At 54.3% G+C, this 22,458-nt stretch overlaps 4 protein-coding genes across 8 annotated transcripts; 1 reads left to right on the top strand and 3 right to left on the bottom strand.

Annotated features, from left to right (window-relative positions):
* Positions 1 to 1,360: 1,360 nt before the first annotated feature.
* Positions 1,361 to 4,661, top strand: LAMTOR4 (late endosomal/lysosomal adaptor, MAPK and MTOR activator 4). The gene is made up of 4 exons (XM_036904665.2): positions 1,361 to 1,503; positions 2,014 to 2,094; positions 3,869 to 3,986; positions 4,329 to 4,661. The coding sequence occupies exons 1-4, from the start codon at positions 1,501 to 1,503 to the stop codon at positions 4,424 to 4,426; spliced, it is 300 nt and encodes a 99-aa protein (XP_036760560.1). The 5' UTR covers positions 1,361 to 1,500; the 3' UTR covers positions 4,427 to 4,661.
* A 213-nt stretch (positions 4,662 to 4,874) lies between these two features.
* Positions 4,875 to 9,212, bottom strand: TRAPPC14 (trafficking protein particle complex subunit 14). 3 transcript variants are annotated; one of them, XM_036904660.2, is made up of 11 exons: positions 8,573 to 9,212; positions 8,278 to 8,373; positions 8,041 to 8,170; positions 7,854 to 7,940; positions 7,576 to 7,696; positions 7,323 to 7,470; positions 7,096 to 7,178; positions 6,844 to 7,007; positions 6,155 to 6,309; positions 5,733 to 5,926; positions 4,875 to 5,637 (listed from the first exon to the last, which is right to left on the bottom strand). In XM_036904660.2, exons 1-11 carry the CDS (start codon positions 8,981 to 8,983, stop codon positions 5,484 to 5,486), a joined length of 1,743 nt encoding a protein of 580 aa, XP_036760555.1. In that variant the 5' UTR covers positions 8,984 to 9,212; the 3' UTR covers positions 4,875 to 5,483. The 3 variants fall into 3 exon arrangements, with proteins under 3 accessions (XP_036760555.1, XP_036760556.1, XP_036760557.1); XM_036904661.2 differs by having other exon boundaries at positions 7,323 to 7,392; XM_036904662.2 differs by lacking the exon at positions 8,041 to 8,170 and having other exon boundaries at positions 8,573 to 8,644.
* Positions 9,213 to 9,417: 205 nt separating this feature from the next.
* On the bottom strand, positions 9,418 to 16,619 carry GAL3ST4 (galactose-3-O-sulfotransferase 4). Of its 2 annotated transcripts, none has more exons than XM_057487328.1 (4): positions 16,431 to 16,619; positions 13,542 to 13,853; positions 13,060 to 13,363; positions 9,418 to 10,848 (listed from the first exon to the last, which is right to left on the bottom strand). In XM_057487328.1, exons 2-4 carry the CDS (start codon positions 13,664 to 13,666, stop codon positions 9,835 to 9,837), a joined length of 1,443 nt encoding a protein of 480 aa, XP_057343311.1. In that variant the 5' UTR covers positions 13,667 to 13,853; positions 16,431 to 16,619; the 3' UTR covers positions 9,418 to 9,834. The 2 variants fall into 2 exon arrangements, with proteins under 2 accessions (XP_057343311.1, XP_057343310.1); XM_057487327.1 differs by lacking the exon at positions 16,431 to 16,619 and adding an exon at positions 14,996 to 15,125.
* On the bottom strand, positions 15,691 to 22,121 carry GPC2 (glypican 2). Of its 2 annotated transcripts, XM_036904656.2 has the most exons (10): positions 21,745 to 22,118; positions 20,938 to 21,096; positions 20,272 to 20,594; positions 19,398 to 19,478; positions 18,504 to 18,666; positions 18,166 to 18,296; positions 17,782 to 17,931; positions 17,560 to 17,699; positions 17,291 to 17,466; positions 15,691 to 16,555 (listed from the first exon to the last, which is right to left on the bottom strand). In XM_036904656.2, the coding sequence occupies exons 1-10, from the start codon at positions 21,905 to 21,907 to the stop codon at positions 16,308 to 16,310; spliced, it is 1,734 nt and encodes a 577-aa protein (XP_036760551.2). In that variant the 5' UTR covers positions 21,908 to 22,118; the 3' UTR covers positions 15,691 to 16,307. The 2 variants fall into 2 exon arrangements, with proteins under 2 accessions (XP_036760551.2, XP_057343309.1); XM_057487326.1 differs by lacking the exon at positions 15,691 to 16,555 and having other exon boundaries at positions 16,881 to 17,466; positions 21,745 to 22,121.
* Between the last annotated feature and the right edge of the window lie 337 nt (positions 22,122 to 22,458).

The following is a 22,458-nucleotide window of genomic DNA, read 5'->3' as shown; positions in this document are numbered from 1 at the left end:
TAAAATAACATATTTTACAATATGTTATATATCATATGTTATATATTATGTAACAAAATTTTATATACATATACATACATATATAATCTCCCATATTTTCTGAAGAACCCTAGCACAGTGATGAATTTAGTTTGTTTCTGTCAGTCTTCCATCTTTGCTGCCTACCGTAGCACCCTTCATTTTCTCAATCCAGATTTTTAAAAATTTTGTTTGCTTTAAAACTTGAAAAGTCACCATTTTGGAGTGTACAATTCAGTGGTTTTTTAGATTACATTCACAGGGTTGTGATCATCACTGATATAATTCTAGAACATCTTCATTACCTGTTAGCATCTCTCACCATTTCCCCCTCCCCTTCTGCCCCTGGCAACCCCTTATCTGTCTCTATGGATTGCCTACCTGGACATTTCATATAAGTAGAATCATACAGTATGTGACCATGTGTGTGATTTCCTTCATTTAGCATAGTACATTCAAAGTTTATCCACATTGAGCATATGTCAGTGCTTCATTTTTATGGCTGGATAATATTCAATTGTATGGATAGGCCATATTTTATTTAAATATTCTTTAATCTACAGATATTTGGGTTGTCTCCATTTGGGAACTGTTATGAGTAACGCTATTAACATTTGTGTGCTAGTTTTTGTGTGGACATGTGTTTTCAATTCTCTGAGATACATACCTAGGAGTGGAATTGCTAGGTCACAGAGTAACTCTTAACTTTTCCAGGAACCACTGATCCGTTTTCCAGAGCAGCTGCACCGCTTTACATCCCCACCAGCAATGTGTGAGTGCTCCAGCTTCTCCATATCCTCGCCAAGTACTTATTATTTCTAGAATCATCCTTCGTTTATCCTCACCAACACTCCCTTAGTCACATTAGTCTTGGAGCTCTACAAACTATTTCAATTAAAACAAAAAACTTCTGTGTGACACTCGAATATTAAAAAATGGCTCGAAGGTACAGTTTCTAACTTTGCCTGGCGAATATTAAGTATTGCAGCTGCCTGGACCAGCGCGGGACTCAATTCACCATCACACCCCTCACAAGATCCCAGGAGGAAAAACCGCTTTGGGAACAAACTGGTCTTAAACAGAGAACCGCCTGAGTAGGTGTAAGAGTAGCATTTGAATAGCATTTCACCCACTTCTCAATTTATCCTTTTGCTTGCGGTCACGCTGGCAATCTAGCCAAATCACCGAGTCTCTCTAGGCGCAGGCCCCTGCCCTGAGCCCCACCCCTTCACCGACACGCCTTCTCCTGGAGGGGCGGGAAGCTAAGAGGCGCGGAGATGGACGTCACGCCTGCGTCTGCAGGAAGCGGCGCTCCGCATTGGTAGATTGTCTGATGACGTTTTTGCGCCAATCCGCATTCTGGGGGCGGGGATAAAGCCGGTAGGCAGGAGGAGGGGAACCGCCTGGCAGAAGCACGTGACCAGGCTCCGGAGCCGGAAGCTACCTGTCTGGTAGGGAGCTTCCCCGGTACCTGAGGCTGCGATGGTGAGTGAAGGCGCATTCGCTGAGTACGCGCTGGGGGTTCTGCGACCCTTCTCCCCACCCTTTTTGGTTGTCCTCTCTTGGGCCTGCACTCCGTTTTCACCACTTATCCGCCCCGGGATAGAGGGGGAATGGAGATAGGAGGAGAAGCGACGTAGAGGGCTAAGGAGGGAACTGTGGGAGGTGAACGGGGGGCTGGGGAGTAGTCTGCGGGGGAGGGAGGGCTGCAGGGAGACTTGGAGAGGAATCAAGGGGCAGTGAGGCTGCGAAGGCCTCTCGGGGTTAGCAAAAGTTGGGTATAGAAGCCTTGGGAATCCCAGGGGTCCCAGATGAGACAGGTGGAGGCTCCAGAAGATCCGTGTTGAAGGCTATGTGGACACAAGAGGGTCGGAAGGGCTGGGAAATGTAAGGGCTTGGGGGGCCATTGTCAGGAGAGAGGTGGGTTTGCAAGTGAAGGGTGTGGAGGGCCATCCTCCTGGCATGCTTCTTATTGATTGCATCTTTACCCATTAGACTTCTGCACTGACCCAGGGGTTGGAGCGAATCCCAGATCAGCTCGGCTACCTGGTGCTGAGTGAAGGCGCAGTGCTGGCGGTGCGTTCTGGGCAAGGGAGGGGGCCCCCCAAATATACATGGCCCCGCGATCCCTTCGGACATTGCCCAGTTTGGCCTAATTTGTTTCTGTTTGGTCTTGATGGTTTTATGCCTGGCACATAGTAAGCGTTCAGTAATTAAATAAATCTCAACTCTTAGTCTGGTAACGGTTCTGAGGTAAAAGGTTTACTAATTTTACCAAAGTCAGACAACTAGTTACAGGTTTGTGGATAACTCATACTGTCCAAGTCATTCTCGAATATGTCTTTATCTGGTATTTATTGGAGGGGTTTTGTATTTTGCTCCATAGTGCAATATAGTATTAGAGTTACATAGTTAACTCTAAAAGTTTTCCATCAAGCTAGAGAGACATGCTTAGGGTTGGAAGTTGAAAGCAATGGAGTGGTACAGGTTACTGAAGGAGTCTGGAAAAGGAAGGATTCAATCCTTTCTGTTATGGGATACCTTGTGTTAAGACAAGGAAACTTTCTTTAGAGGCTTTCCTTGGGCTTAAAGGATGGATGGTTATGAACAGGCAGAAAAGGAGAGTGTTCAGGGCTAGAAGGTGGACACGATGGCAGGAGTGCGACAACAGGCTGTCTGAATTGGTGGTGGGTTCGTCTTGAAAATATTTGGAAAGCTTTGGGGGAAGAAGAGGATATGATGAGGAAAGATCTGCTATGGACAACTTTCAGGGCTTGGTTAAGAAATTTGGGTTACTTTTGAGGGTAATAGGAGCTTTGAAAGGTTTTTGAACAGAACATGATCTGAAGAAACAGTTGAACAGGATTTTTCTATTAGCTGTGAAGGTGGGCTGGAAGGGGTAGGATTCAGAAGTAGGAATGTGCTGCCAAAATCCAGGTATGAGACTGGGCTGGTGTTAGTGAGAGAGGAGCAAGGAGAGAGATTTTAAAGGAAGAATCTATATATTCTTTGTAGTGTCTAGATACAGGTAATAGAGGAGATACTTCTCTATCCAGTAAGACTTTGATGTCAAGCCTAGAATGATGGCGATGGTGCCTAACAGGGAATCAAGAAAGGAAATTGGTTGGGGTGGGGGGAGGTAAGGGAAATTTTGATGGCTTGACTTTAGACATTGAGTTTACTGTAGACTAACAGCAAGTTTGTATATATTGCTGGGAGCTTTCTAAGTATCTCCCCAACATTGTGTCACATAACCCTCACAACATGTCTATACAATAGGTACCATTGTCCCCAGATTACAGATAAGGAAACTGTGAGGTACAAAATGTTCAAGAGAGTAAAGACCACTATCTCCTAGAGTGAGGTAATTGAGGAGGTAGAAAGAATAAGTTGAGACAGTCACTAGAAAAGAGGAAGCCCAAGGACTAGGTAGTAGAGAAGGGCTCAGTGACAAAGCGGATATTTAATTTCAGAGTCTGCAGACAGGGCACCCAGTGGAAAGGCTGAGGAAAAGATGGGGCCTTGACCAAGTCAGTGGTGGGTGGGCAGTGATGAATGTGGTTTTATCATGTAAGTGGGGACAGGGAGAAAAACTGAGTTTCAAGAGATTAGGGAAGAATGGTCAGTAAAGAAATGGATGAGAGTCTTTGCTTGTGGGGGACATGAGTAGTATATGGACAAGAAACAGGATGGCATCAAGAGGGGCAGCATCATAGGAAAGTTTCAGGTTTGTTTTTCCAAAATGGGGTGATCTTCAGAGAGAGGTTACAAAAGCTAGAGCCATGTGATGTTCCTGGAATTCTTTCCTAATTGTGTTCCCTGCTCTCCTCCTTCCTCTGTGTGCATGCAGTCATCTGGGGATCTGGAGAATGACGAGCAGGCAGCCAGTGCCATCTCTGAGCTGGTCAGCACAGCCTGTGGGTTCCGACTGCACCACAGCTCAAATATACCCTTCAAACGCCTTTCTGGTGAGGCCCTGCCCTGACCCCAGGGAGCCGTGGAAGGGGTGCTCCCCAGAGGCTTCTTTGGGAAAAACACCTGTCTCCTCCCAACCTCCCACCATCTTCCCCTGGGGTCCCCAGTTCTGGCTGTGTCCTTCCCTTTGGGATTCACTCCTACATCAGATTCTGAGAAAGCAAGAGAAAGAAGGTGATTTAATGGAGACCCTCCCATCTTCAAATCTCTGAGCCTTGAACTGTTATGTTTCTTTGGCATTTGACCCCAGAGCCAGGAAGTGTGAGACCCCATATAACACCCCACTAACTGTGCTCCCTTCCCCTCTGGGGGGGCGGGTGGTATCTCCCCTCCAGTGGTCTTTGGAGAACACACGCTGCTGGTGACTGTGTCAGGACAGAGAGTGTTTGTGGTGAAGAGGCAGAACCGAGGCCGGGAGCCCATTGACGTCTGAGCCTGCCGGATGGCAAGGCACACAGGTGGACTGGGTCCAGGAGCCTCTGTGATGGGAGGATGCAAATCTCCTCCACCTCTTTTGTGGCCTGCTGCTCACCCTCTTCCCCACCACTACCTGGAAGGGCAGGGGCTTGGGGACTTCATGCTGTGTTAAGGAACCATGTTAAGAAGCTTGAGGGCAAGAAGACCTCCCTCTTCCCTCCCTCCTTCCTAATAAACATGAGTCTGATGTTGCCAGGCCCAGGGATGTGTGTTATGGGGGCAGCAGTCATACTACACATCCGTCTGCCATCTCCTAGGGAGAAAGTCATGTACCTGGGCCCAGGGGGGTGGGCCTGTTGTGTAACACTGGGAATCAGAGGATAAAAGTCAGTAAGGCAGCTGAGGGGAGCTGTATTCTGAACCCCTGGTCTTGACTTCTGCCACCAAAACACAAATGACAGTCATTTTTCTCCCTCCTGAACAGGCATTTAATAGTCTTATTTCAGTTGGAAGCAGTAGTTGGAGAATAAGTTACAGGAACAGACAGACCAAAAAAAAAAAGACAGACAAAAAAACCCCACACAACTTAAAGTGCTTTGGGCTGCAAACGTAAACATGAGGGGCCGGGGAGGCCACCTTGCTATCTCCCCTGACCCCTGAGACAGGAGGGTCATTGTCAGGGTCCCTTTACCACCACCACCCTCTAATTTCAGCCCTGCAGGTGGGTGGGTGGGAGTATCAGAGGCGGGAAAGAACTCACTAGGACTGAGGAAAACACTTTGTAAACTTAGAACCAAGGTACAAGGTGGGGGGCAAGGGAGCACTTGGAGCCCTTGCCCTGGCCGAGGGGTGGGGCCAGCCGCCCCAGGAAGTTAGGGAAATACTCTTGGTTTCGTGCTGCAGCCATACTCGCCCATTTCACAGCTTCTTCCCTCGTCCCTCATCAGCAGACACAGACAGGCGGCCAGCCCTTGGGCCTCCTCACCCACAGCGGGAGGCACAGCCTGGAGTGAGGACCCGCTCAGGGGCTTTCAGGATTTCTGGGAGTGTAAGGGAGGAGAGCCAGCAGGGTGCTACTTGACAGGCTCCACCACCAGGACCTTGCACTCGCGCTTGGCAATCTTGTCCAGAGAGAGCACAGCCTTGTCCGGGGGCAGATAGAGGGGGCGGCCCACAGGAGAGGCCACAGGGGGTGTGATGGCCCTGCGCTCCATCACACTGCCTGACCTGGAGGAAGGCAGAGGCTGTGGGCTCTAGTCAGAGCCCAGGACCCCTTCCTGCTCCCGCCAACTCCGGCTGCCACCCCTCCGGTGGTTCCATACCTCATGAGGTGGCTGCGGGAGGGCTGTTGGTGGGAGAAGGACTGAGAGCGGCCCAGGCTAGCCTGGTGCCTCTCCACCAAGTCCCGGACGGCAGGGCTGCTGGGGCTGCTCTTGCGAGAGAGGGGTCGGGCCTCGGGTGGAGGATGGGACACGCTGGCAGTGAACTGCAGCTTCAGTTTCATGTGCTGGCTCAGCTGTGATGGAGACACAGAGAATCAGCTCAGCTTCCAGGCCCCAGCTCTCCTTTCAAATCACCTTCCCCACATGCTAGGCCAAGTATTGGATCCAAATACCACCTTCCCCCTGCCCAGCTTTTGAAATCAGTGCCCCCCATCGATTTCATCCACAGAAACAGGTGGCTCTGCCTCCTCCCACCTCAACATTCAGCACCCCCTTAGCCCACCCCGTCCAGCTCAGCCTACCTCGAAGAGCCCTGTCCTTAGAGCTTGGAAGGCCACACTGAAGGTGAGCGCACTGCCCTTCCGGGAAAAGCCAAGGTTGTTGAGGGGCGTGTGGCAGACAATGGAGTCCAGGGCCGCCTGCATGGCCCGGCGCTCCTCCTCACACAGCTGCTTTCCTGGGGGCAGAAATGGTGACAGTGAACACATCTGTGCAGTGTTCCTTGGTTCGCAAAGGGCTTTCCTGAGCTGGGTCTCATTTGGTCCTCAAAGCCACTCTGTGGAGTAAATGAGTATATGTTATCTTTTGCTAAATTTTGTAAGTAACAATAGCTAATACTGTGTGCTGAGGTCTATTCTAACCATATATTAAATTATTAAATCACCATAACAACCCCATGAGGTATTATTTCTCTGCATTACAGATGAGGAATCTGAGCCTCAGAGAGGTTAAGTAAGCTACCCATAGTCATACAGCTAGTAAATGGGAGAGACAAAGACAGAAACCAAACATACCAAGGAGCCCAGCACCCGGGTCAGTGTCCTTAACATCACCTGCTTCACTGCCTCTCTGAACTCTCCATCTGTTACCATATGGAGACCATCCCAGTAAAGAGCTGAAGCCGCCTGCCACAAGCCAGTCACCCCCATGACTTCTTCCTTTCCCCTCCTTGCCTTTTGGATAAGGTCCCAGAGCCTGGCAGTGGACCTACCAGCCTGTGCGTGCTCTGGGGTCCACACAAGCCTCACAGCAAGAAAGTCTTGGAGATTGTTGAGCAGCGTGTAGGTGACAGTGAAACGCTCATAGGTCCGAACAGGGGACTCACAAGAAGCAGTCATCACAAAGCACGGGCGGTCTAGGCGGATGCTAGGCAGTCTGAGAGCAGTGAGAGGGAAGCAGGATGTGTGATGCAGGACAAAGGTGGACGGGATGGTGCCTAGTTGGGGTGGTCCCACAAACTCACCGGTAGTGGGTGTAGATGCTCTGGGTGAAGGGCAGCTTTGGGGTAGACCACTGAACCACAGCAATCAGGGGAACTTCTAGGCCCTGTGCAAAGGACACAGGGTACACTCACAGGTATCAGAGGTCCCTTCTCATACTTAGTCACACTGTCCCTCCCCCCTTCTCCCCTGCCTTTCCCTCTGCTTTGTCTTAACCTTTTTCCTTCAACAGCCAGCCCCTTGTACTCACCTCCTTGGCCCCGGGAGGGGGCTGCTCACCCGCTCTCAGCTGAAACAGGAAGTTGTGTTCCTCCAGGGCACTAAGCGGGCAGGGGAAGCAGCCAGATGTGCCAGGGAGCCGGCAGAAGGAGCCCATGGAGACCTCCCCAGACTGGTGACTAGTTCAGAAGAAAGATGAACAGAGCTGGCTCTTGCCCTGCCGGGCTCCTGACCCTGCTTCCATCCCCACCACTTTGTGGCCCTGCCCTTCCCCAGGACCTCACCAGACATTGTCCACCAGAAGCACAGAGCCATCAGGCATGACAGGTAGATAACTGGCATTGAAGTTTGGGAGAATGTGGATGTCCCAGATGGAAATTTCCTCCTGGGACGAGCCGTTCAGCACTGTGGGAGGTACCCAGCTCAGCTCAGAGTATCTGGACCCCTCAGACCCTATATTTACCATCTCCTCGAAACGAACCTATCCCCACCAGCCTCACCTGAGTAACTGCCACCCAATGCCCTTGCTACTATCCAAGACCTGAGTCACCCATCTACTCACCCTTGAGCACGGTCAAGTGTTTTCCAGCCACAGTGAACTGGCGGCATTTCAGAACAGGAGGGGGCAGTAGTGTCAGCAGGGTGCTCACTGCAGGAGAGGGCGGAGGCAAAGGCTGATGGGCTGGGCACCGACCTCACCTCTGATCCACGGTTCTAGACTAGCATTTCCTCTCCGCATTCTCCCCCACCTTGGGCCTTGAAAGCACTCTGCTCGCCCCGGAAGGTCTCCCCAGGAGATCGGGTCTGCAGTAAGCGCAAGTAGCCTTGATCTCTGACCTCTGGTGCCTCAACCTCCCTCTTCCACACGGTTACTACAATCTGAGCACAGGGGGACATAGGACCACAGTCAAGAGGAGAGACAGCCAGCCTGGCCTTATAAAGGGAGTGTGAATTTGGCTGACAGCTCCACCCCTTGCCAATCTTACCTTGGCCTTAGGTGTCCCTGGGGGCAATCTGTCCAGTGACACGGTGAGTGGGAAGATGACCTCATCTGTGGACACAATTGGTTCCTCCACAGGCAGCTGGGGTTGTGAAAGGGGTGAAGAGGGCAGGATAGAGTCAAAAAGGCAGCCTGCAGCCTTCCCTTTAAGAATCTGCGGTACCTCCCTTCTCATCCATCATCTGCCGCTGCTTCAGGCCCCTGGCGTCCTTCCCCTCCAGTCTTTGGAGCCCAGCAAGCCGCCCCTCCGTCCTGTGCTGTTGTCATCCCAAGCTCCTTACCGTGGTCGCTCCCCCTGAGGTAGCAGGACCCGGGCCATGGGTGAGGAGTGGGCTGCAGCTGCGAAACAACCCCCCACCGCCAGGATCTCCACCCCCGGGGGGTTCGGAATCCTGGTCTCCGGTGCCACCTCCCCCGGACGCCGCGTCCCCGGCGCTGACCGAGGCCAGGGCGGCAAGGGCGGTTGCCAGCTCTGCCCAGGCCCCTCGGGAGCCCAAGCCCGCACCGCCCCCCGCGCCGGACCCCGCGCCACCCCGGCAGCGCAGCACCAGCAGGAAGCGGACAGTTTCCCCCAGGTAGAGATGGTTGCGCCGGGGCAGTGCCCGGTACCGGCCCGGGTCCCCCGCCAGCTCCGCGCGCGGCGGCAGCGGTACGGCCGGGAAGTACATGGAGTAGTCGCACTGGGACTCCATGGGACGGCGAGGACGGCGCGGGCCGGGGCGAGGTGGGTCGGGCAGCGGAGGTCGAGGGGCCGCTGGGGTGGGCCGGGTGTCCCGATACCCGGCTGGTGCTGCGCCCGGTCAAGCCGGCCCGAGGGACCAGCCCGGGCCGGGAACCGGGGCAACGAACCCGGAACCGAGACCCCGCGGGGCCGGAGCCGGGCTGCGGGGCCGAATGACTGGAGAGACCGGAAGCGGAAAGGAAGGGGCGTGGCCTTCCAATCTCTGGGTGACCCGACCGCGGAGGAGAGGGGCGGGCTCCGTCGGGGTTCTGGCTGCCGCTGGAGGCATTCAGGGGGCACTACAGCACTTCACTACTTCTTAGAAAAGTAAGAAAACCCCCTCCAGCCCCGCTTCTCCCAGTAAGATGCGCCATCCCCTTACCTTTCAGCTATTCGTAAAGCAGGTCGAAGTTTCAAATTATTTATTCATTCAACAAACATTTTATAGTGAAACGCATAGCCCGGTAGCAAATATTTCGGAAAGAAATGGACACATTATTCCAATCCACCATTTCCCAAACTTTCTCTGGCTTACACCATGGTTTGCTCCTCTAGGGGCTTTTGACGCTGATCGGATCTGCCTGGGGCTAGAAAGGGGGTGGGACAAAATGGGGGCTGCTAGTTGCTGAACAACTGGGATTCCTTGGCAGTGGCTGGGGGACTGGGGGCCTACATCTGTGCAAAGTTCCATTCCTCTAGGGAGCAGACATGCTTTCTGAAGAAAGCAGAAGTGTATTTGGCTGCCCCCATACTCATCACGTGTAGCTTAGCTGCTCCTCAGCCTAAGACTTAGTGGTCTGATGCCTAGGGGCAGAGAAGCCTTTAAGTCTTGAGGGGCAGAGAGACAGCTGGGGGAAACTGCTTGGCATCTAACTTGTCCTTGTACTGTAGCTCAGGAGTAGCCAGGCGCTCACACTCCTCCCTGTCTTGGAGGCTCAGTCCACTCCGAAGTACATAACCCAAAACCTTACCTGACCCAAACTGGAAAGGGCGGAACTGTCGGTCAGTGATGTATTTGGGTTCTAAAGCCTCACCTCCTACAAGGCAGTGTTTAGCCAGGGCTTCTCGGCGAGCCCGGAGCTGTGCCACAGCACTCTCCAGCCGACTCTGGCCATATTGCTTTATTCGTGCCCACAGACTGTGGTTGAAATGAACATAGAGAGCCCAGTCCAGGTTGTTCCAGGCTCGGGCCCGTGCAGTGAGCTGCCTGTCCTCAGCAGTCAGCCCGCCGTCACTGACAGTGCTTCTGCCATGCACACCTCCAGCCTGGGCGTTGTGCATGAAGCCCACAACATCATCCAGACTCCAACACAGGGCGTCTGCCAGCAGAACCAATGACTCGTCAAAGTACTCAGCCACTAAAACCAGGTCAAAAACAGAGTCCAGCCAAGCCAGGTTCCACTGGATGAAGGATGGAGACCCCACATTTAAAGAGGCAGGGCTAGACATCTGGCTGTGACCATCAGCAACAGTGGCAGCAGGATGGAAGAGAGCACTGGGTTCCAGGGTGTGGGCTCGAGGGTCAGCGCCAGAAGGCAAGACATGCAGCTGTCGGGGGGTGGGTTCTCGGGGGAGATGAGGATTCCCTCTCTTGGTCATCATCTCTGGCGGTAAGGGGAGGCCAAAGTCAAACCATAACAAGTTGCGTGCGTAGTGGTCCCCACGGGCCCCAGGCCGGTAGAAGGCTCGAGGATTGGCCAGGAAGGCAGCCAAGGACGGGGCCTTGCGGAAAGCCGATGAGGTGGATTTATAGTAGGAGAAGGCAGAGCGAGCAAGAGCCGCTGGGTCTCGGACAACGGAAAAGAAGAAGCTGTCAGAAGGCATGACCTGAAGTACCTGCAGAGAAAACAGACATAGGGAGAAAGGACTGGGCCAGAGAGAAACTAAGAGCAAGCCCAGTGCCTGCTGATCCCGCAGCCTCTCATGTCTTCCAACAGCTCTGCTGGGAACCCCCAGCTCCTTCACTAGCTGATGGATCCTGGGCAAATTACTCAATGTCTGTGACACTCAATTTGCTTATCTGTAAAATGGGGTTACTCATAACTTCCCAGCTGATTTTGGAGGTTACATGAGATGAAGGTTCTGAAGGTACCTGGAACATGAGACGCTCTTGGCAAACATTCCTTTCCTTGGGCCTTTCTATCTGCCTTGGTCAGTAAAACCTCTAGGCATCAAACTCTTGTGTCCACTTCTCCAACAAAAACCTAATAAGTGCCTACCTGAGACTCTTGGTCACAGCTCCAAGAAAGGAACTGGCCCCAGAGCTCCTTGAAGGTGGTTAGTGGGGAGGAGTCACTGGCAGCAAAGAGAGAGGAAGCAGGCAATCATAATGCTGCTCAGATATAGGTGTCAGGTCAGCAGGGCAAGTCCAGGATGGCTGAAGGACAGGACACTTCTGGGCTCTGAGTCATCTTGGAGAGCAAAAGATAACCCTGGACTGGGCACTGGGGTTGTGGCCATTTGGTAGGCTGCTGCCCTGAGGCCAGGGACATGTGATCCCACTTCTCAGCAAGAAGAAAGTGGGATTTGGGCTGAGCCATACCCTAACATGGTACTGTAGGCAGATCCAACTCCTGGGCACCCCTAAGGGTTTCTGCCTCTGAACTGGCTTCTGTTGTTGAACCTGTCTCCCTGACATGATGTCCTCCAATCTGCCCCTAGGGCATGCCTGCAGGGCAGAGCCTGTGAACTGTGTATCTTTTTGAGGGCAAAGGAGAACAGTATCAAGAACAGTCTGTGGCATCAGGTAGACCTGGAATAAAATCCCAGGTCAGCCATTTGCCAGTTATGTAACTTTGAACTTCTCAGAGCATTCTTTCCTCCATCTATAAATCAGAGTTAATACTTGCGTTGAAGAATGTGGAAGCGCATGGAACATGGTAGGTACTCAGTGAATGGTGGTGACGATGAAGGTCATCATCCTAACCCCTGGAGAAATGTGCCTCAAAGATCACTGCCATCGCCTCACTCGCTGTGGCCCCTGGCTGCCCATTAGATCACTCTCATGCTTCTTAGCTACTTGCTCCAGCTCCAGCCTCAATAGGAGTATCTTGCAGCTCCCACTCAAGTTCTACCACCTCCACACACATCCCCACCCCCTTTCTCTCACACATACCAGCACCACCATAACCACGTCTTTGCCTATGTTTTGCTCCACGAACTCCTGATACTCTCTTTAGTAAGTCATGCCCACAGCCCCCCTTAAAACCCACCTCTTCAGAAAGCCCCACCTCTTTTCACGGATATTGTCCTCACAGTTCCGAATACAAACACATGTATCCACCCACACATGCCACAGAAGGCACTTTGACTTTGGAGCAGATGGGTTCTTGGAGCAGATAGATTCAAATCCTAGCTCTGCTGCTATCTGTTGATGGAGGCCAGTCACCTGGTCTCTCTGAGACTTGATCTCATCTCTGCAATGGAGACATTTATAATGCCTTCCTGGCAAGGTGATAGTAAGATTAGTACCCAGCACTCAGTATTCAGTGAAAGTTTTGTTTCCTCTCTGTATGTTTTCATTTGCACCTTTGTTCTCTTCCTCCAAGAGCGCTCAGGTTCCTGTGTGTGTACAGATGAGCATGTAAGTGCATGCACACGTCTTTAGAACTGAGGCTGACAGGAGTGGTCAGGGCTGGGCTAGGGCTTGGCATTTAGCTGCTCCTTAAGTCTGGCAGATGTGTTAAAGAAGGGAGAGGAAGACAGGTCAGAAGGCAGTGCTGAGCAGTGCTGGGCCCTGGTCGTGTCGGTGGAAGGACCAACAAGGAAGGGCAAGGGGCATCTGGAGGGAAAGTTTGGGGGGGGGGTTGGAGTCTTCAGAGCAGGATACTAAGGGGAGAAACTGACTGAGGAGAGAGCTGGAGTGAACTCCCGAGTGGGGAGGGCAGAACTTTGACTCCCAAAAACCACTGGGGAAGAGTCAGCTGAAGAGAGGTAACTAATCTCACCTTGTGGCCCCCATGCCCACCATCTGAGTGAAGGGATCTTGGGGAGCCCCCACCTAGGGCCCTCTATCTCTAGCCCCACCCAGCCCTCCATACCCCTCACCTCTTTCAGGTTGAACCTCATGTGATGACAGAGGATGTGGAAGGGGAGCTGGGTGTCTCCATCCTGAGGGCGGTAGCCTTTGACCCGAGAGGCCTGGAAAAGCCTTGGGTAGCCAAACTGGTAGCGGACAGGGAGGGCGAAGCGCAGCCCGTGCCGGTCCCCATAGCGATGAAGCAGGCTTAGCACAGAGCTGCTCCCAGATTTATGCGTCTTCAGGAAAACGAGTCGCTGAAGGGGTTGGCAGGATGGAACAGCTGGTTCCAGGGACTGGGCCCAGGGCTGTTGAAGCTGCAGCCCAGGTACCCTGGGGAGACATGAGAAAGGAAGTGTCCTGTCCCTCACCAGCAGGTGGGTGGGGGTCTTGTGGAGCAAAGACAGAGGGCACAGAGCCTCCTGAGTCCCCAAGAGTCACAGCCCCAGGTAGGATGGGGAGGAACAAGTGGGGGACATCTATTGGGTCTCAGGACAAGATGGGAACTCACCTCCTCTGGAAGGGGCCCCCCCAGAACTGGAGGGCAAATCCGATGGTCATGAAGATGCCCAGAGCCACCCCCAGGCTCCAAGGCCCCCGGAGGCACATGGTCCTGGTTGGAGACAGGGGGCCCATGTGGCAGAGGGAAGGGTAGTGCTAGAGAGGGACAGGGCACAGGCCAGGCACAGAGGCAGGGACAGCTGGCAACAGCCGTGCAGCTGCAGAAGGCGCTGGTTCGAGATCGGGGGGTCATTCCCCAGGCCTGCTCGCAGTTCTGGTTTTGTCTGCCCCCTGGATTAGCCGATTTTGCTTTGGTCAGCGTCTAGAAGGGAAATGAGGGGGGAAGGAAGGGAGTCTAAGGAGAGGGTAGAGCCTTCTCTCCTGTTGCCGTCTCTTTTTCAGGGAGTAGGAGCCTGAGGCCAGGGGTGTGTGCTTTCTACACCCACATCTTCCAGGTGGCCCCTCAACTACTCCTCTCCTGACAGCCTCCAGTTCCCCCAGTCCCCACCTAGTTTCTCCCTGGGCCTCAGGGGTTGGGACATGTGGGGAGAAAGACAGAGACTCTGTGAGACAAACCGACCAATCCGCTCATATGACAGTGAGTTGGCCTTCGCAGGCTTCCTCCTGAGCGCTTTCATCTGTGACAGATGGGGATGAAGGGCCAGCCCCATTCTGAAGCTGACTGGGGCAGCCGTAAGGAGGGAATGAAGGTCAGACAGGGCACAGCCTGATGAGCCCAGAGAGGTCAGCCTGCAGAAGCAACTTTGTAATGAGTAGGAGTCAGCCATCTCATCCGAATTCGGGCATCTCTTCTTCCTCACAGAACTCTCAGCATGGGGCAGCCCCCAGTGTGTGCAGGGCTCAGGTGGACGTGGGATTACTTGTGAAGCCCAGACCCCTTGACACCCCCTTCCCACTTGCCAACCCCAGTGGATCTTCAGAGATGATTGACAGGGTGGGGCTGGAGAGAGAGAACGAGAGGGAGGGGGAGACTCTGCTGCACAAGATATCAAAAGACAGACAAAAACACTGAGTTTCAAGTTCTTCCCAGGTCCTCTGCTTCCTCTGAGAGTCCAGACTCATCCCTTCAGATTACAACCCACAATCACAGGCCACAGCTCCGACAACACCCTTCTAGGATAAGGCGGGAGTAACCCCATGCAGAGAGAACCCACACTTGCTACCTAGAGACCTGCTCCCTCTGGCATTACCCCACCGAAACAGCTCCCAGGAACCAGCCCCCCACAGGAAGGACTCCCTCCCCTGTCCAGATTTCTTCTATTGCTTCCATCCGTCTCCTCCTGTTACTCTGATCCCAGCCGGTCCCTCCAGCTTTGATGACTGCTCAGTCTGCCGCCAGCCCTTGGTTGGCGCCCTCTGAGGATCTATGACCTCCCCAAGCCTCCTCCCATAAGTTCTAGAGCCCCCCGCTGGCTGCGGCCTCAGCTTCATGTGCCCACTCACCAGGTCACCTGAGCAGCAGCAAGGAAAGCCGAGTCTGGCCCTGCTGCCCGCCTGCTGCAGCCACCGCCCCACTCCTAGCTCAGCTCAACTTTCCCCATAAACTTTCTCAGCGCCCAGGCTCCTCCCCCTCCCTCCCTTTGTCCCGCCAGTCCCTTGCAGCTGCTTTCGGCTTTGATCACTCTCTAGTCTCTTCCTCCTTGCATCTTGCCTTCTCCGTCAGGGCACCCAGCCCGCCCTTGGAAGACACCACTTCTACCTCCGTTTACACTTAGGAATCAATTACACCTTTTCCTCTGGGCTTTCGGCAGAACAAAAGATTCATTCAGGTGACAGAAAGAAAGAAGTTAAGAAGGAGAAAGTAACAGACAAGAGTTCAAAGCAGACATTGTCAAGGATGTGACAAGGGTGCCAGAGACTGACACACAGAGAACAGGGGCCCCCACCATGCAGGCAAGGTATGGTAATATTAATGATGCCTCGTGTTCAAAGAACTTTGCCAGTCCCCACAGTTCTCCCATTTACAGAGGAAGGTGCTCAGAACGGGAGGGTGGACAACTTGCCCAAATGCAACCCCAGGGGACAGATTCCAAAAGAGAGAAGCAGGCAGAGGAGCTGGTCACAGAGGCTCTGGGGCCTCTGCCAGGAGCCAGGGCTCAGGGAGGGGATGCTGAAGGTACAGAAAGTCACACATAGGGTCCAATTAGCCATTTATTTGTAAACACTGAGTCAAATACTGAAACATGAAATGAGGAAGCTTGTGAAAAATGTGGCTAGCAGAGGTCATAAGATTCATTTACTTATTTTTTGCTATCTTTAAGAAATTGATGGGAAAACTCAACAGCACCCAGGTCCATGGATCCTGACATCCTATTCACATATAACCCTGTCCCTGCCCTGCACCCTATCAGCACCCAGCTTTATCCAGTTCTGAGACTGGGTGCCCCTACCCCTCCCCACTTCCAGCTTCCTTCAAACACATCCCCAACTGCAACTCTAAAACTCTTCCCTTTCTCCTTGTTGGGGCCAATCACTGGCCCAACTGTAAAGGCTTGGCTGGAGAGACCATACCTCCTTGCTAAATAAATACCCCCAGCCCCTCCCCCAAGACACTAAATGAAAAAATAAATATTGTGAACACCCCCATCCCCAACCCACCAATGAAAATCTCCTGAATTTGGGGCCCCAGCCATTCACCCAAAAAGTCCCTTCTCTACCCTCTCTGCAGCCCCCTTCAACTCCTCCCCCAACCCAGCTGTCAAGGGAGGAGGGGAAAGGCCGTGAACCCTTCTGATGCTAGGGCACCCCTCCCATGTTATCGAGGTCCAAGCAGAGCCAGGACTGAGAGGATGAGAATGAGGACGGGCTGGGTGTGAAAACAGAGAGATGAACCCCCAGAGCTGCCCCTGCCCCTGTTGTGGTGGACAAGGACACCTACTTTGCCCCCAGCGCCATCCCTTCGAGGAGGGCGAGGAAGCCTAGCTGGCGGTGCCACAGCTCCTGCCCTGGCCATCCAGTCATCCGCATAATGCTGGCCCCCTCCAGAACCACTGGCATCCTCATCTGTAAAAAGGGAGCGGGTCAGAGATAAGGTTGGGAAAGAGACACACACAAGTAGGAAGAGAACTCAGATTAAAAACAAAGAAGAAGGGAGGCAGGAGAGACACAGGTAGAGATGGAAATTGGGAGGGAGAAAGTGACAGGCAGGAAGGGAGAGAGATAAGACGCAGAATTAGAGAAGGCGATGAAGAGACAGGAGACAGACAGAAAAGAGGGAGACGGACAGATGAGGAGAGAGGATAAACAGGGAAGACAGAGAAAGAAGACTTACACAGAAGCAACGAGCAGATGCAAACGGGGTGGGGTGGGGTGGGGTGGAGTCGGGTGGGGTGGGGTAGGAAAGACAGGATAGACAAGTGCAAGAGAAAAATGAACGTCAGTGCCTTGCTTCTCTGGCAAACTGACTTGGGGAGCCAGCCCAACGGCTTCCCCACCTGCTTCTCCAACTCCTCCAGGCTGCCCGCCCTCCCCAATCCATAGCATGTCACTCCTGAGAAGCTTTCTGTAAAGATGTTTCGGTGTCTCCCCCATTGGGCCAGGAATGAAAGGAGGGACCCTCACCAGCCTTCCTTCCCTCACCTTTGAGGCGAGTGTTCAGTAAACGCGCCTTAAACGAACAAGTGAATGAATGAATGACAGCTGAGCCAGATGCGAGGGGTGGGGCTGAGGGCAGTGGGCGGGGCCCAGGCTGGGTTTCCGGAGGCCCGGAGGGCGAGGCCCGGGGCGCCCTGGGCTCACCCGAGTCCTCCAGTTCCAGGTCGTGACCCAGGGCGGCCGCCCGCATCCTGATCGTGGCCGTCCGAAGCTGCAGCCGCCGCCTCCGCGTCTGGACGTCGGGGCTCGAAGTTTCCACATCCAGCTCTGGGTTGTCGAGCTGCTCTGACAGGGAGCCCCCGACCACTGGCGACATGTACCTGCGTGCAGAGTAGCCCCGAAGCTACCGCCGGGCCCGGCCCAACCCGACCCCGGAGTTGGCTCGCCCGCTGCAGCCACCGCCCAGGTCTCACCGGCCCCGCCCAGCTCCGGTCCAGCAGGGCGCCGCCTCCTGCGAAATGTCCGCCGCCATGCGGGGGTCTCCGCACACCGTCAGGGGCAGTCCAGCCCAGAAGCCCCTCACGCGGCCCAGTCGCTCGCGGAGCTCCCACACCTGGGCGGGCAGAGAGCGGCGGCAGCTGGAGCGCGCCCCGCCGGCCACCCGCCAGCCCGCTCGCCCGCCCCGTCCCACTCACTAGGCGAGGCAGGCTGGTGCCCGTCACCGTCGTGGGTTGCTCCTCCAGCGCCGCCGCCGCGGCCCAGAGCCGGCCCACCTCTTCCCGCGGCGCTGGGGCTCGGCGGGCGCGCGCCGGTGCATGGGGAGGGGTCCCACATTGGTGAAACACCTGCCACACGGGGAAGAGAACCCATATGGGTCACGCTGCGGTGAAACCCACACGTGTCCCTGCTCCAGTGCCCCAATCTCCCCAGATATCCTGCAGTGTCTCCTGACACCCACGCTGTTCCCCCAACTCAAGGCCCTCACCTCCACCCTTCTCTTTCCTGTCCTCGAGCTGACACCCTCTACTGTCTCTGGCACCCCCAGGCTGACACCCCCAGCCTGCTCATTGCCCCTGTACCTGGGCTGACAGGGTCACACTGTTTTCCTGCAGAAACATCAAGCCCTCGGAGATCTTCACTGCAATAGACTGGGCTGCCCCCTCAAAGGAGAAGGGGCCCTGGACCTTCTCAGCCAGGAACAGGAGACTGTCTTGAAGGAGGAGGAGAAGCAAAATGAGGGGACAGCCAAAGAGACACTGAACTAGCATGTTCCCACAAACTCTGGAGGGAAGCAGCAAGTGTTGGATGGGGGAAACTCACTTGAAAAGAGGCCCCCTCAATATGGCTTAAAACTCCCTCCCCCACCCACCCACCTCCAAAACTGACAGCCTTCCCAGGCTTTCCTGAATCCCCTCACCCAGATAGGTTCCCCAGTCAGGATCCAGTCCCTGGGGGCTGAGACAGCCATAGGCTACGTTGAGGCAGAAGCCCCGGCAAGGTGGCAGTGAGGGGACCCCCCGACAAAGTGGGCAGCCAGTCAGCCGCATTACAGCCCGCCTACAGGCTTCATTCATTGGCACCTGTGGGCAGAGAACAGAGCTGGGTCATCCACAAACACAATGGCTGCTCTCAGCCAAGCTTGGTGCTGGGCACAGAAGGTAATCAAATATCCCTCTCCACCTTCCTTAGCCTCTATATGGAGAGCCGGATGTGAATATCCAGCGTTGGTGAACCATGTGGCAGCAGGGGAGACCTCAAGAATGCCACACCTGAGAAGGGGGGTTGATAGGGCCCAGGTTGCAGACACTGCTTCTTGGAAGGGATGATATTAGAGAGGCAGAGTGGGGTCTGACAAAAGGTTCAAGGACAAGAGTGAGGGCATCATGGTTAGGACAGAGGAGACAGGATGCAAGGCGAGAGGTCAGGGCCTTGAAGGCTAAGCCAGGAATCTGTTATTGAGTGGCCACTGAGGGGTCCTGGAGGAAACTACGGGGGCAGGTACTACAATCTTGGGCTGCTATGGAGATGCGCAGGCCCCCAGAGGCTGGCGGGGAGTTTGGGGAGATGAGTAGTCAGAGGGCAGGAGAGGGTCAGTGGGTCAGAGGTAGGAGAAGCTCATGGATCATAACACAAGGGAGACTTCCCTACACTCCCCTCCTTCCTAATTCACCATGGGGTGCCATGGCATGGAGGCTGATATGGGAAGGCCCCCAGACTCTCCTGCCAGATGGCTCCCGACTCTTCCTCCTGGGGCCTCTCCTATTTCTGCCTCTCCATCCCACCACCCTGCCCAAACCCAGACCCCTCTAACCTTAAGGGTCTCACTGACCACATCTCTTCCAGTCTCCAGGCCCAGAATAAAAGCCCGGGCAGCGACCATGGCTCGAATTATCTGGAGGAATGGAAAGGTGAGAAAAACCACGGGGTCAGTTGAGGTTCAATCAAGACTGGGGCCAAGAGATTGCACCAAGAGGACAAGCAGTAGTGGTTAGGTTTGTGGGGTTATCTTGGGGTGGTTAGAGTGTCAAGTGGTACAGGGAGGCAGGTTCAAGAGGCTCAAAGGAATTGCAGTCTAGAAGGATCAGGGGAAACTGAGCTTGGGAAGCAATGGAAGAACTGTGTATCATAACAAACAATGAACTTGAAGCCAAAAGACCTGGGTGTGACACATAGCTCTACCATTTACTGGCTGTGAGATCTTAGCCTCTGGGAATCTGTTTTCTCATATGTAAAATAGGGACACTACTACCTACCTGGTAGAGTGACGATGATAGTAAAGGAAATAACATAAATGAAAATCCTTCTCAACTATTAAGTGCCTAACTCACATTGAATTTAACCAAAGGAAGTCAAGATATTAGGACTTGGGAGGAGGTGGCAGAAAGGTGGCTGGGGGCCAAGAGCAGGTGAGTGGGTCAGAGATTTAAAACTAGTTTCAGTGCATGAAACTAGGGCACAGAATGTCCAATTAAAGGAGACCAAGGAGCACTGGGTCAGGCAGAGGTGACTGGGGCTGTAGACAGGGGTCACCAGGTCAGAGATGACTGCCATCCAGGATAGGGGGAATCACCAGTGAGGGGTGACTGGGGCATGGAGGAGGTGTCACTGGATTGGAGGTGAGTGGTGCACAGTTCAGAGGTCATCAGGTCAGAGGCGGCTGAAGCTCAGGCCTTGGGGTCCCTCACCTGCAGGTGGAGGCGGCGAGGTGAGTCCCCAAAAGGCTTCAGAGAGTCACCAGCAGAGGAGGAGAGACGCGTAAGGCAGAACAGGTAGTCAGGAGAGAAGATGTACTGTGGGTGCAGCAGGGGAAATGTTCTCTCCAGGAGCTGCGCCCAGAAATCCATCAAGGCATCATCTAACCCCTCACTGGAACTCTCATAGTAGTCCCGCAGCTGGGAGAACAGGCCACTGAATATGGGGGTGTGCTGGGCATATAAGCGGCCATAGGAACGGTGGAAGAGCAGGGTCAGGGAGTGCTCAGTAGATGAGAGCACTTCTCGAAAAACCTCTGTGGCAAATCCAGAGAAAGGGGTGGTTGTGGGGTGGTGGTGTGGGGTAGGTGGGGGTTAGGCCAGAGAAGGATGGGAAGTGAAAGGACAAAGGCAGAAAGAGATAGGGATGGGGAGAGAAAAGATAGGTGAGTTAGAAATTGAGCAACTCTCAGAGCCCTGGGCAGACTGGAACTGGCGGGGGGTGGGGGGGCACAGGACCCTGGAGAGAGCCTGGGATGGGGTGGGGGCTAAGCCAGGGCTGGGGCGCCTTAGAGATGGAACAGGGAATGGGGACAGGATGCTTCCTGGGGTAATGAGCACAGAAAGGAGAGGCCAGGTTTGGGGACCCCAAGTCCTCACCATCAAATTTTCTGTGTCGGACATCCAGTGTGTGAACCAGAAAAGAGCCACTCTCCTCTACCAGGCTTCGGAAGATGGACTCAGTCTCCCAGGTCAGCCTCTGCTCTATTTCACTGGAACAGCAGGTATACTCCTGGGGGCAGATCCGGAGGTGCTCACCTGGACAGAAGAGACGAGGAGAAATGGAGGGAAGTATATCATGAAATCCTTCTTTCTCCTGCTGATCTTTGGGAGCTAGCCTTTCTCTTCCAGCTCTGTCAGGTCTCTTTTCCATTGTCTGCCCTCTCATCCCCACCTGACCCTACCCCCACCTTACTGTCCCTCACCCATCCCAAATCCATTGCCATTAGCTATGGGATCAAACAGTGATGGGCCAAATTAGGGATCAGAAAGTCTCCAGGTGACCTCCCCAACATCGCATACTCTGGGCCTCGAAGGACTTACAGGACAGCTTCTATGAAAAGAATGGGGTTTGGAGGGGTGGAGTTACTTGGTAAGCAAGAAAATATTATCATGGAAGGGGCTCTTAGAAATAGCGACGGGAGCAAATTGGGCTGTGAAGAAAGCAGAGAAGGGCTCTTGTTACTGAAAAGGGTGTCCTGAGGTAGGAGTGGAGTGAGGGAGCTGTGATGTGGACTCCTAGGAGGGTTACTGTGAGCCTGGTAAGGAAGTTCAGGAGAAGGACATGGGATGAAAAGGCTATTATAATGGTCACTTTGAAAGGGGAAGAGAGTTACTGTGAGTTGAGGAGGATCCATCCCGCCCCTCCCTCGCCCCCAATTCTCTAGTCTTCCTCTTTCTCCTCACCTGAGATCACGGCGGGAGGGAGTAGGCTTAAGGTATATCCCCGGGCTCCCAGCACCTGCCGGGTCTCAGTGCAACTCCGGGTGACCTTTGCCTCGCTCCCGGGTCCAGAACCAGGACCGGGACACAGCGGAAGCAGAAGCAGAAGAGATCGCAGCGCGGACATAGCTGCAGCCGCCCTGGTTCAGCAAACAGGGTCCTACAGAGGAATGAAGAGCCGCCCAAACTTGGGAAGCTGCTTCCCTGCCGCGGAACAGCTCCACCGTCCAGAGAAAGAGCGCAACCTCCGAAAACTGAACACCGAGAGCACCACAGCCAGACCAGGCGGCATCTGCGGAGACAATGGGAGCGGGGAGCCGATCAGGGGGCGGGGTCCGAGGCCGGGTCCTGCCAGTGACGGTAAGGAGTCGTCCTCAGGGGCGGGGTCGAGGGAGAAATTAAGCCAATGTCGTGGGGAAGCTCGGCAGGCGGGGCGGGACTCAGTAGAACTAAGGAGGTTGGTGAGGAGGGGCGTGGTCTTTCTTGGGGGCGTGGCTATCCGGTTCGAAAGACAGAGCCCGTGTAGAACCCAGCCAATGGCAGTTGAGAAGCCAGATTGAAGGAGCTACAACTAGTCTAGCACGAAGCCCCGCCAACGGGTTGGGGGCCGAGGGGCGGAACCGGGTGGAGTAGGGCTAAGTGGGCGGCCCGCGCGCTCAAGCCCACGTGACGGCAGAC

The sequence above is a fragment of the Manis pentadactyla genome, chromosome 10, assembly GCF_030020395.1.
Source record: "Manis pentadactyla isolate mManPen7 chromosome 10, mManPen7.hap1, whole genome shotgun sequence".
Classification (NCBI taxonomy): Eukaryota; Metazoa; Chordata; class Mammalia; order Pholidota; family Manidae; genus Manis; species Manis pentadactyla.
This window is presented reverse-complemented; position numbering and strand designations above follow the sequence as displayed.